At 42.0% G+C, this 13,516-nt stretch overlaps 1 protein-coding gene across 1 annotated transcript in view; it reads left to right on the top strand.

The window, feature by feature from the left end:
• LOC137368658 (uncharacterized) overlaps positions 1 to 13,516 on the top strand; it is a 54,391-nt gene that overhangs the window by 29,068 nt on the left and 11,807 nt on the right. Inside the window, exons 5-7 of the mRNA XM_068028800.1 lie at positions 2,813 to 2,930; positions 3,545 to 3,681; positions 9,005 to 9,165. Coding sequence (XP_067884901.1) covers positions 2,813 to 2,930; positions 3,545 to 3,681; positions 9,005 to 9,165 — 416 coding nt within the window. The remainder of the gene's footprint in view (positions 1 to 2,812; positions 2,931 to 3,544; positions 3,682 to 9,004; positions 9,166 to 13,516) is intronic.

The following is a 13,516-nucleotide window of genomic DNA, read 5'->3' as shown; positions in this document are numbered from 1 at the left end:
ACCTACACAACACTTGATGGGCCTGTGGAAGATTTAAGACCTGAATTAGAACTGTTAAGGCAAACAAGCCAGCAGTTACCTGTCTTATGCATTTGTGGGCAGCTGATTGCGAGGTCAGATATCTCCCACAGAGCTCTGGAAGGCTCCATAAGCAAAGAAATTGAGGGCAATGGTGACTTTGACAGCAACTGGTACAGTGTGGCCACCAGGTCCACTTGATAGCATATCTTCTAGCAGGCTGCAAATGTCTGCCACCACTTGATTGGAGATCCTGAGCCTCCTGAGACACTGGTGTTCTGACATGTCTAGAAAGTTTATCCATTGCCTGTATAGCCTCCTGTGGGCTGCACCTCTCTGCTGATCCCCTCTCTCCTGTGCAGTTGCAAGTCTGTGAGAAGCAGGCTGTTGCTGTTCCTGCTGCCACATCTGCCAGTCGTCTTGGTTTTAATTATTGTCATATTTCCCCGACATGTCTTCAGACCCTCAATTGCCACTGCATTCTTGCCTTGCTTTCACTGTCGAGTTCCAGGAAGGGTGGCAAACCCGTGGAGCCACAGTTAAATTGCAAAAGCCATGTTAATATTGCTGTATAAAAGCAAAATACTGCGGATGCTGGAAATCTGAAATAAAATCAAGAAATGCAGGAAATACTCAGCAGGTCTGGCAGCATCTGTGGAGAGAGAAGCAGAGTTCACGTTTCAGGTCAGTGTTCTGAAGAAGGGTCACTGACCTGAAATGTTAACTCTGCTTCTCTCTCCATGGATGCTGCCAGACCTCCTGAATATTTCCAGCATTTCTTGTTTTTATTTAATATTGCTGTAATTGAGTGATTTGGCATATTGAAATTGACACTCCACCTCTAACAGGCTGGAGTTAAATGCAGAAATCGGTGGGTTCCAGCTTCCCAACGTGCTCACATTTTTGCATGACTTAACTCCCCCACCCCCATCCAAACTCACGTTAAAATCCACACCCCATCTTTGTTTCCAAAACCACTTGAGTTTATCAGAACAGTGTGATGCAATTTTTTGGAACTGTTTGCAAATCTCACTTCGGTACAGAAAATAATGTGCATTCAAGTAACATAAATAATAGCATGGCTTAAGGCATAAAAGAAAATCAGCTGCATATTTTAAATGACGTAGGTAGCAATAACAAGTGTGTAACTGTCTTACCAGACAGTCAATCAAAATGAGATTCAAAACGCCCACAGCAGTGCGGCAAAACAGTCATTTAACCAGTTAGAAAGCAATTGCGTGTTGTGTTTGTATACCCACTCACTTTGGGGAGAAGGGCTATCCACTGACATGGTGGAGAAAAAAAAATTAAAATCTATTTTTTTTAAATCTTAAATTCCATTACTGCCACTTAAACTATACTGGTTGAGTTGTGAAATATGAAAATTACTGAAATTAGGAATCCCTTGTTCTGAAGGGTTAACTGAAACTTATGATTATTTTGTCTTGGGAAAGTTCTGTAATGAATTTCCATCCCTTTGTGTAATACTTTCAACATCTGAAACTCATTGGATAAGTGTAATATTTAAATAGTTAAAATGATCTGAAATGCCATAGCTAGAGCCAATAATCTGAGTAAATTGGATGGTTTAAAAATTTGTAGAGTATATGATTGTACCGTGCGATGTTACAATACTGTGGCCTGTGAGAGTCAATTGAAAGGTGCTATTGTATATGGAGAAGTATGTTGACAGCAATTTTCATTCAATGCAGAATGTAGCTTCTTTATCAGTCTATCTTTCGTGTGTCAGGAAGGAGAGGACGGGTGGATATAACTAGGCTGTAAACTGTAACATTGCACTTCTAGTACTTGCCATTATTATAACAGTTGATCATATACTGCTGTCACAACAATTCTGTTACCAATCATTCCAAAATCTCAGAACATTGTAACCCAACCAATGGTAAAAGTGTAGCTAAGGTAGTGATTATGGAAGTTGTATCATTTTTTTCAAGCTAAAGAAATTTAGATTTTGAAACAAACAACTTATTTCTGTTTTCTTATATCTCCACTTTGTCTCAATTTTTAATTCCTGTTATGAAGTGGCATCTTTCGTTGTTTGCTAGAGGAGCTGTCTTATATTTGGAGTAGTGTTTGCATTGTTCAGGAACTGTAAACTCCAGTATCGAGCCCTTAGTGCCACCAATCAATGTGGCAGTCTATAATTATACAAAGTCTTTGTCATTTTCTCTCCTTTCCTGTCTTGATGAGCAGTTACCTAAATGGATCCAGACTGAATGAACATGAATACAAAATATTTAATATCAGAAGTTTTGCGTGTGAGGGGGAGAGACTGTGGCACATTGGAATTGGACTACGAAATCGCTTGTGGGATCTGTAGTTGAATACAGCGTAACTCAATGTGATAAATCTTTTCTCTCTGCCAGCTATGAAGATACTATGGAAAATTTCTGAGTAGACAAGCCAATTACAAGTGAATGTGTGTTCTTAAGGAAACAAAATCCCCCAGATTTGGCTCAAATAGGTACTAAAATGAGCAACTACATGAGTTTAGAAGATTGTAAAGCATTGGGGAGATAAGAATAACACCATGGTGTTGAGGCTAAGATATAATAATGCAGGGTATGGGGAATTTTACTCCATATCTAGCTCTAATGCACCTGACTTGGATGCCCAAAATGTTTCCATTCCTAAACAGGGGTGTCCGTTGTGTTGATTAGCAAAAATAATCACCTAAAAAAAAAATTGCTGAGAAATTATGCTAATAGATAAATTTGAAGAAAAGTCTTGTACTTATCACAGGCATCTAATAATCTAATTTCTGTATTTGCAGATCAGCCTATGGCCAGAAATGGACAATATGAGACTTACTAAAAGAGAAGTACTTGCTCTTATTATATCATCTTTGCTGCTAATTTTTGCTGTCGTCATCTTGTTTGAATACTTGCATGGTATGTGTTCATTTTTTAGTACTGGAAAAGGCTTATTTAAATCATCTGTTATTTCACCAGCTTTGGCAGCAAAAGGTAGCCTGTGTGGAGCTGAGGAAATTCTGTTGACTGGCTTCGCTCTGAAATGCTAACCCATCTTTTCTCTCTGAGTGTTGATGGAAATACACATCGGGGCCCAATGTTTTATTTTTATTTTAATATCTAGCATTTACCTTTCTTTTTTCTTCAGATTAAACTGTTTTATTCGAAGCTGTTGAATTTTCTTTGTGCTCTGGTTACAATAGATTGTATGTGATCTCTGGAAGGAACGGGCTTGATTTTTTGCATTTTGCATTTCATCTATTTGTGCTCGGTTTAAACATATTTGAGTCTGATCCTAGGAGTATCCACCTTCCCAATGGTGCTTTGCGTGTTCACGACTTCCTTGGCGACCTGCGTGCAAGTGCTGTCGGCTCCGTCTGTTTTCCCTTTGCAAGCACTTTGGCGCGCACACACACACATGGTGCTTTGGACCATCTGAGCAATTTCCTCTTAAATCTCCTTATCCTTTTAACTTTAATAGGACATGTCAAGTCACTGACTGTGTTAGTGATTGAACTTGTATCTGTTTTTAGGCCCATTACTGTTGCATTTGAATTACTACAATGGAAGAGTGAGGACATTCCATGGGTACCACCCTATTACAAGCAGCTCAGAAGTAGCACTCAACCAATCGCTCATAAGCTGGCACAAGGATTTCTGGAAGCTATTGGTGAGTAATGAAAAGCTGGAGAGTCTATTAATAAAGAATCAAAGCTTGAGTTCTCTGATTTCATTACCAGCAACACTAACTACACCCTACATAAACTACAACTGGTCCAAAACTCCATTGCTTAGCTATTATCATGAACTATGTGCTGCTTCCCTATTTACCCATTAAATAGGGTAGCCCAGTGGTGGTCCTCTTGCCTCTGAGTTAGGAGGTTATAGGTTCAAGCCCCACTCCAAAGACTTAAGCTCATAATTTAGGCTGTGACTTTAGTGAAGTACTGACTGAGTACGGTTGGATGTATCATCTTTTGGTTGAGACCTTAAACCGAGGTCCCATCTGCTCTCTCAGATGGATATAAAAGTTCGCATAGTGCTAGCCGAAGAAGAGCAGGGGAGTTTTCCTGCTGCCTTGGCCAATATTTATCTGTAAAAATAGATTATCTGTCCATTTATCTCATAACTGTATGTGGGACCTTGCTGTGCACAATTTGGCTGTGGCATTTCCCAACACTACAACCTGAAATGATGTAGCTCTGTAATCTGTTGAATCTGAATTGGTGGCTGGCAGAATTATCCATATTCCAGAAATATTGGGGATAAAACATGGAACCTGTTCCATTTGAATTTCTGAATATTATCCAAGAATTTAAGTAACCGTACTTGCATAATATTCTCATGCCCTCTACTGACAGTAGATCAGAACTACAGCCAATTGGCAAAGTACCAGAGTAGCTTAAAAAGAAAAGGTAGAATTGAGCCTATTCATTAAAAAACTTTTGGCAAAAAGCTGATGGCGCAAATAGATTAGTACATGATACCAAAAAGGTTAAAAACTGCTTCAGTCATGAATCCTTTAAAAATAGGAAACAAAAAAAGAAAAATGGATTAAGTAAAATTTAAATAAAAGCAAAATACTACAAATGCTGGAAATCTGAAATGAAAGCAAAAAGTGCTGGAAATACTCAGGTCTGGCAGCATCTGCGGAGAGAGAAGCCCAGAGTTAACATTTCAAGTCAGTGACCTTTCATCAGAACTGGCAAAGGTTAGAAATGTAATAGGTTTTAAGCAAATAAAGCAGGGGTGGGGGAAAAGAGAACAAAAGGGGAGGTGTTGTTGGGACAGAGGGCCAGAGAGATTAACTGACAAGGCGGGCAAAGGCAAAGAGTGTGCGAATGGTGTGGTGAAAGACAAAGCATTAGTGCAGAGAGGGTGTTAAATAACAATAATGAACAGCTCTAGCCAAAAGCACAAACATGAAAAAAAACAGCGGACAGGCACATGGTTAAAAAAAAATGATGAAACAAACTAAAATAAAATAATAAAAAAGGGTGAGGCATGCTCTGAAATTATTGAACTCGATGTTTAGTCCAGTAGGCTGTAGCGTGCCTAATTGGTAAATGAGGTGCTGTTCCTCAAGCGTGCGTTGATGTTCACTGGAACACTGCAGCAAGCCCAGGGCAGAGATGTGGGCATAAGAGCAGAGGGGGTGGAGGTGTTGAAATGGGAAGTGACAGGAAGCTCGGGGTCATGTTTTCGGACTGAGCAGTGGTGTTCCACAAAGCGGTCACCCAATCTGCGTTCGGTCTCCCCAATGTAGAGGAGACCGCATTGTGAGCAGCGAATACAGCATACTAAATTGAAAGAAGTACAAGTAAATCACTGCTTCACCTGAAAAGAGTGTTTGGGGCCTTGGATAGTGAGGAGAGAGGAGGTAAAAGGACGATTGCATGGGAAGGTGCTGTGGGAAGGGACGAGGTTTCGTGGATAATGGAGGAGTGGATCAGGGTGTCACAGAGGGAATGATCCCTTCGGAATGATGACGGGAGGGGAAGATGCGTTTTGTGGTGGCGTCACGCTGGAGGTGGCGGAAATGGCGGAGGATGATCCTTTGGATGTGGAGGCTGGTGGGGTGGAAAGTGAGGACAAGGGGAACCCTGTTGTGGTTCTGGGGGGGAGGGGAAGGGGTGAGGGCAGAAGTGCAGGAAATGGGCCGGACACGATTGAGGGCCCTGTCAACCACAGTGGGGGAAAATCCTTGGTTGAGGAAAAAGGAAGACATATCAGAAGCACTGTTGTGGAAGGTTGCATCATCAGAGCAGATGCGTCGGAGACGGAGAAACTGGGAGAATGTAATAGAGTCCTTACAGAATGCAAGGTGTGAGGAAGTGTAATTGAGGTAGCTATGAGAGACAGTGTGCCTATAATGAATATTATTGGACTGCCTATCCCCAGAGATGGAGACAGAGAAGTAAGGGAAAGGACGTGTCAGAGATGGACCATGTAAAGATGAGAAGGGTGGAATTTGGAAGCAAAGTTGATTAAGTTTTCCAGTTCGGGGTGGGAGCAGGAAACAGCACCAATACAGTCATCAATGTACTGGAAAAAAGAGTTGGGGGAGGGGGGGGCCTGAGTAGGACTGGAACAAGGGATGTTCAACATCCCACAAAAAGACCGGCATAACTAAGACCTATACGGGTACCCATGGCAACACATTTTATTTGAAGGCAGTGAATGGAGTTGAAGGAGAAGTTGTTCAATGTGAGAACAAGTTTAGCCAGGCGGAGAAGGGTGGTTGTGGATGAGGACTGGTTGTTTTTATTTTAACTAAAATTTAAAAGTTTGTTTTGGTAGGTTTTTTATTTGTAGGATGTGGGCATCACCAATAAGACCAGCATTTACTACCCATCCCTAATTGCCCTTGAGATGATGGTGAACTGTCTTCTTGAACTGTGCAGTCCCACAGTGCTACTAGCTAGAGAGTTCAATGTGAAAGAATGGCAATATGTTTCCAAGTCAAGGTGGTGGGAGACTTGGAGGGGAACATGCATGTGGTGTTCCCATGTGCCTGCTGCCCTTATCCTTCTAGGTGTTAGAGGTCGCAGGTTTGGAAGGCCCTGTAGAAGAAGCCTCAGCAATGTGCTGCAGTGCATCTTGTAGATGGTACATACTGTAGCCAGGATTTGCCAGAGGTGGTGGGAGTGAATGTTTTAAGGTGGTGGAAGGGTTACCAATCAAGTGGGCTGCTTTGTCCTGGAGGGTGTTGAGCTTCTCGTTGTGTTAAAGCTGCTTTCATCCAGGCAAGCAGATAGTGTTCCATCGCAATCCTGACTTGTGCCTTTTATAGCTGTGGAAAGGCTTTGGTGAGTCAGGAGGTGACTCACTTGCTGCAGAATTCCCAGCCTCTGACCTGCTTTTGTAGCCACTGTATTTATGTGGTTGGTCCAGTTAAGTTACTGTTCATTGGTGATCCCCAGGATGACGGTGGGAGATTCAGCGATGTTGATGCCATTGAATGTCAAGCGGAGGTGATTAGATTCTCTCTTGTTGGAGATGGTCCTTGCCTGACAATTGTGTTGTGTGAATGTTATTTGCCACTTATCAGCCCAAGCCTGAACGTTTTTCAGGTCTAGCTGCATTTGGGCACAGACTGCTTCAGTATCTGAACAGTTGCGATTGGAACTGAACAATGGGCAATCATCAGCGAACAACCCCACTTCTGACCTTGTGTTGGAGGGAAGGACATTGATGAAGCAGCTGAAGATGGTTGGGCCTAGAGCACTATCTTGAGGAACTCCTGCAACAATATCCTGGGACTGAGATAATTGTCCTCCAACAACCACAACCACCTTCCTTTGTGCTAGACTCCAACCATTTGAGAGTTTTCCCTCTGATTCTACTGTTTTACTATTTATGCAACACCGTCAAATGTTGCCTTAACATCAAGGGCAGTCATTCTCACTTCACCTCTAAAATTCAGCTCTTTTGTCTTTGCTTGGGCTTGAACCAAGGTTGTAATGAGATTGGGGCCAAGTGGTCCTGCCGGAACCCAAACTGAGTAGATTGTTGGTGAGCAAGTGCTGCATAGAAGATGTACCTATGTTATTTAAGGTAAGAGATTTTTAAAGCCTTGGTGACTTTCTGCTGTGCATCCTGTAGATAGTACATGCTGCAGCCACAGAAAAATGAAGTTATTGGATGTTAAAGCTCTTGGATGGGGTGCCAATCAAGTGGACTGCTTTCACCTAGATGGTGATTAGCTTATTGAATGTTTTGCAGTTGTGTGCATCCAGGCAAGTGGAGACTATTCCATCATACTGCTGACTTGTGCCTTATAAGCTTTGGGGAGTTGGGAGGTGAGCCACCTACTGCAAAATACCCAGCCTCCGACTTCCTCTAATAGCCACAGCATTTATGTGGCTATTGCAGTTGAGTTTCTGGCCAATAGTGACCCCCCCCCACCCCCTCTGCCCAGGATTGTGCTGGTTGGAAATTCAACAATGGTAATGCCAAATAGTCGTTCAGTAATACAGAACTTGAGTATTGCTAAAAATAGAGACATGTTGTCGAAGCTTTTCATCTTGCACTCATCAGGTCAATCGCAAGAATAACCAATGTAAGGGAAAACAACAATTTATACTGCATAAGAGAGTGCTGATTGGTTGGCAAGTGAACTCTGATGGTAATGCCACTAAATGGCATGGGGAGATGGTTAGACTCTCTTTTGTTGGAGATGGTCATAGCCTAGCACATGTGTGGTGCGAATGTTACTGGCCACTTATCAGACAACAACTTATCAGTTGTCTAGATCTTGTTGGATGCAGGCAGATACTATTCATTATTTTAGGAATTGCATCCAACACTTAGATTTCTCCTTTGTTCTTGGTAACCATAACTGGACACTGTGCTTGAGTTGCAGTCTGAACAGAGCAACTTATTATTTGATCTTCTGACTTGCACTCTTATCATTATGATTATATAGTTCAACATTCTGTTAGCTTTTATTGCTGCTTAGCTTTGGATGAGCCTGTTTAACATTGTGTTTCCTGTTCTAGCAACCTCCTGCTTTTTTAACAGAAATTCTCCTATCCTCTCTCTGATAAAGTAATTAAAGTGCATAAATTTAACATTACTTAACTAGTGGTGTGTTCCTCAGTGAGTTGCATTTTTCCACCTCTTTTTCCAACCCACAAAGTTTGTATAGAAGGACAATTTCTTTGTTTAGGAGGGTTCTGCTAACTCCTTGGTTGACCTGTCAGGCTGTGTACTTTCCAAGAGTGAAGTGGGATGTCTGCTGCTTCCACACAATCTTTCCTCTTTCCCTGAGACTGCCAATAATTCACACCATGTGAAGTCTGAGTGGGAATCTGTGAAGACCGAGTTTCAAAATCTGGTTTTCCAGTTGGACTCTAGCGTTGATATCACAGCTGTTCTTCGAAATGGTATTTTTAAGGATATTTAGATGAAGCTTCCGATACTGAATAATTTGTTTCCCTTGATATTAAATGATGTCATTTCTTACCTGGTGTAATTTGTTTAAACTACAGGATAACATTCAACGGCAGTTTGAAGCACCCTTTCATTGTGGGCATGTGACCTTCATCCTGTATATAATATTGTACATTGCTGGGATAACAGTGCTGCTTTACTACCTAGTGGATAACATGATTCAGAAAAGTAGACTTACTCCAAAGCGAATAAAGATCTGGTAAGTTTCCCATTGCTCAATGTATGTAAACATGCAGCCAGCACATTTTGTTTCTCTGTCTCCTTCAAGTGGAAGACTTTGAGGGCCTAAGCCATAGATCCATACAAGTCCTCAGCACAGAACGTTGTAATTTAGCCTATTGTATGTGTGCTGTCTGTCTGCTAGAACAGTCCACTACACTTCACTGTGGCCACTTTCAATATTGCTTTTAATCTGTCAAAAGTAGTTTCCCTTGTGGAACATGGAAAGCTTGTCAGGGGAGCCTGTCACTATAACTCTCAACCCATTCCAAAAACTGAGTCGTCTGGTTGTTGTCTCATTGCTGTTTATGGAGCCTTACTGTGCAAACTACCTGATCTGGCCTATGCGTGACTCAAGTCCCACAGTATGTAGTTAACTATTAATGCCTTTTGGGCAACTAGAGATGGGCACAAAATGCTGTCTTGCCAGTATTACTGCATCCCAAGAACAAATAAATTTAGTGTATTTACAGTGTACTAAAGGGAGTATGTTCTAACTGTTGGAGTTTATACGACTGTTCTGAGCTCGTTAGAGCCCTACTTTCATGCCTACTTGTAATGTTTTTAATTCATTCTTGGGATGTGAGCATCATTGGCAAGACTGACATTTATCCCTAGCTACCATGCAAAGCTGGTGCTAGTCCTTACAGTCAGTCATTTACAGCACAGAAGGAGGCCATTCGGCTCATCGAGTCATGCAGGCTCTTTGCAGAGCAATCCAATCAGTCCCACTCCTCCCATTCGATCCCCGTAGCCCTACAATTTTATTTCCTTCAAGTGCCTATCCAATTTCCTTTTGAAATCTTTGTCTCTGCTTTCACCACCCTTGTGGGCAGCAAATTCCAGGTCATTACCACTCGCTGCATAAAAAGATTCTTCCTCACATTCCGCCTGTATCCCTTGCCCAAAACCTTCAATCTGTGTCCCCCAGTCCTTGTACCATCAATTAATGGGAACAGTTTCTCCTTGTCTAACTTATCATAAGCCTCTCGTAATCTTGTGCACCTCTATCAAATCTCACCTCAATCTCCTTTACTGCAGGGAGAACAACCCCAGCTTTTCCAACCTAACTTTGTAACTAAAATCCCCCATCCCTGGAACCATTCTAGTAAATCTCCTCTGCGCCCGTTCAAGGACCCCTCCCATCCTTACTAAACTGTGGGGATTGGAACTGGACACAATACTCTCGTTAGGGCCTAACCAGAGCTTTATAAAGATTCAGCATAACCTCCCTGCTTTTGTACTCTATGCCTCCATTTATGAAGCCCAAGATCCCATATGCTTTGCTAACCACTTTCTCAATATGTCCTGCCACCTTCAAAGATCGATGCACATGCACCCCTCTGTTCCTGTACGCTCTTTAGAACTGTGCCATTAAGCCTATATTGCCTCACACTATCCCTTCTGCTAAAATGCATCATCTCACACTTGTTTGTATTAAATTCCATCTGCCACTTGTCTGCCCATTCTGTTAGACCATCTATGTCCTGTTGCTGGTGGTTTGTATCATCCTCACTGTTTGTCAGTCCTCCAAGTTGATATCGGTAAACTTTGAAATTCTACTCTGTATTTCAAGATCAAAGTCATTTATATATAGCAAAAAAACAGTGGTCCTAGCATTGACATTTGGAACACCACTGTCTAACATCCTCCAGTCAGAAAAACAACCATTTACTATGTCTCGCTGTATCTTTAAACTAATTTTTTATTCAGTTGGACACTGGCCCTCCTATTCCATGAGCCTCAATTTTATTAACCAGCCTTTTATGTGATACTTTGTTGAACACTTTCTTATATAAACACCGTATTCCCTTTATCAACCTTCTCCGTTACTTTATCAAAAAATTCGATTAGTCAAGCACGATCTGCCTTTTACAAATCCATGAATAAGCGTGTCACATTTGCCACTCTCCAGTCCTCTGGCACCTGCCCCATATCTAGGGAAGATTGGAAGATTATGGCAAGCCCTTCCGATATCTCCACCCCCACTTCCTTTAGTAACCAGCCATCCGGACCAGGTGACTTATCTACCCTAAGCATAGCCAGTCTTTTCAGTACCTCCTCCCTCTCAATCTTTGCCCTATCCATTGCGTCTACTCTTCGTTTATACCAATATTTTGTCAGATTCCTCTTACTTAATGAGTGTATCAGTGTTTAAGTATTCTGGCCTTGCCTCGCCTCTAAGCATATGCTACCCTCATTGTCCCTAATAGGCCCCACTCCATCTCTTGCTACCCAGTGGAAGATTTTTGGGTTCTCTTGTGTTGACTGTCATTCTATTTTCTCCTTTGATATACCTCAGTGGCTTGCTAGGCTACCTCAGAAGACAGTTAAGAGCAGTCACATTGGTATGGGACTGAGAGTCGCATAATAACCTACTTTCCTTACCCAATCTAGTTTTTCTTTCCTAAAGGGCAATAGCGAACCCCAGTCAGGCTTTTACGACAGTCTCTGCATTCTGATGAAAGGTCTCACAGAACTGAAAATTTAATTCTGTTTTTCTCTCCACAGATGCTGCCTGACCTGAGCGTTTCAGACTTCCAGAATATACAGTATTAAGTTGAATTTAAATTTGTAAACTTCTATAGTGGGATTTGAACTCACATTTTCTGTATTATTATTAGGCCTCTGGATTACTAGTCCAGTTTCATTACTGCTACACTAACACCAAGTCGAATTAGGAGCTATATCCTGAACAAGGATTAAAAGTGTAAAATTAAATTTGCACTTCCATGAAACAGATTATTTTTGTAACCTCATGCAGTGCCATAGAGTCATAGAGAGATACAGCATTGAAATAGGCCCCATCATTGAGGATGGGGATATATGTGGAGCCACCTCCTCCAATTAGTTATTTATGTGACAGGGCTGCAGAGCTTAGATCCGAACCGTTTGTTGTCAGATCGCTTAGCTCTGTCTATTGCATGCTGTTTACTCTGTTTGGCATGCAAGTGGTCCTGGGTTGTAGCTTCACCAGGTTGACACCTCATTTTGAGGTATGCCTGGTGCTGCTCCTGGCATGCCCTCCTGCACTCTTTATTGAAGACAATGGTGCTGAACATTGTACAATCATCCGCGAGCATCCCTACTTCTAACCTTATGGTCATTGATGAAGCATATATAAAAAGAATTTCTAGTCCCCATAACATGCATGATATGGTTGTTTTGTCTTGCTCCTTAAAGTCAGCAATGCAGAATTTATTTTTTATTTCAGTCTGCGTACATATAAAGGATTTTCATGTCATTGCATGATGTACAATCACCACTTACCATAACCTCTAAATAGTATCCTGGTATTAGGTTCACTCTACTGAAACACAAACCTCCACGTGGCTCCAACATGAATCATAGTCGTAGTCAAATCATAGAGTTATACGACACAGAAACAGGCCCTTCGGCCCATCGTGTCTGTGCTGGCCATCAAGCGCCTAACTATTCTAATCCCATTTTCCAGCACTTGCCCCATAGCCTTGTATGCTATGGTATTTCAAGTGTTCATCTAAATACTTCTTAAATGTTATGAGGGTTCCTGACTCTACCACCCCTTCAGGCAGTGCATTCCAAATTCCAACCACCCTCTGGGTGAAATTTTTTTTCCTCAAATCCCCTTTAAACCTTCTGCGCCTTACCTTAAATCTATGCCCCCTGGTTATTGATCCCTCCGCTAAGGGAAAAAGTTTCTTCCTATCCAACCTAGCAATGCCCCTCATAATTTTGTATACCTCAATCAGGTCCCCCTCAGCCTTCTCTGCTCTAAGGAAAATAATCCTAGCCTGTCCCGTCTCTCTTCGTGGCTGAAATGCTTTAGCCCAGGCAACATCCTGGTGAATCTCCTCTGCACCCTCTCCAGTGCAATCACATCCTTCCTATAGTGTGGTGCCCAGAACTGTACACAGTACTCCAGCTGTGGCCTATCTAGCATTTTATACAGCTCCATAATAACCTCCCTGCTCTTATATTCTGTGCCTCGGCTAATAAAGGCAAGTATCCCATATGCCTTCCTAACCACCTTATCTACCTGTGCTGCTGCCTTCAGTGATCTATGGACAAGTACACCAAGGTCCCTCTGACCCTCTGTACTTCCTAGGCTCCTACCATCCATTGTATATTCCCTTGCCTTTTTAGTTCTCCTAAAATGCATCACCTCACACTTCTCAGGATTAAATTCCATTTGCCACTGCTCTGCCCATTTTACCAGCCCATCTATATCGTCCTGTAATCTAAGGCTTTCCTCCTCGCTATTTACGACACCATCAATTTTTGTGTTATCCGTGAACTTACTGATCATACCTCCTATATTCACATCTAAATCATTAATGTACACCACAAAC

This window comes from Heterodontus francisci, chromosome 4 (assembly GCF_036365525.1).
Source record: "Heterodontus francisci isolate sHetFra1 chromosome 4, sHetFra1.hap1, whole genome shotgun sequence".
Lineage (NCBI taxonomy): Eukaryota > Metazoa > Chordata > Chondrichthyes > Heterodontiformes > Heterodontidae > Heterodontus > Heterodontus francisci.
This window is presented reverse-complemented; position numbering and strand designations above follow the sequence as displayed.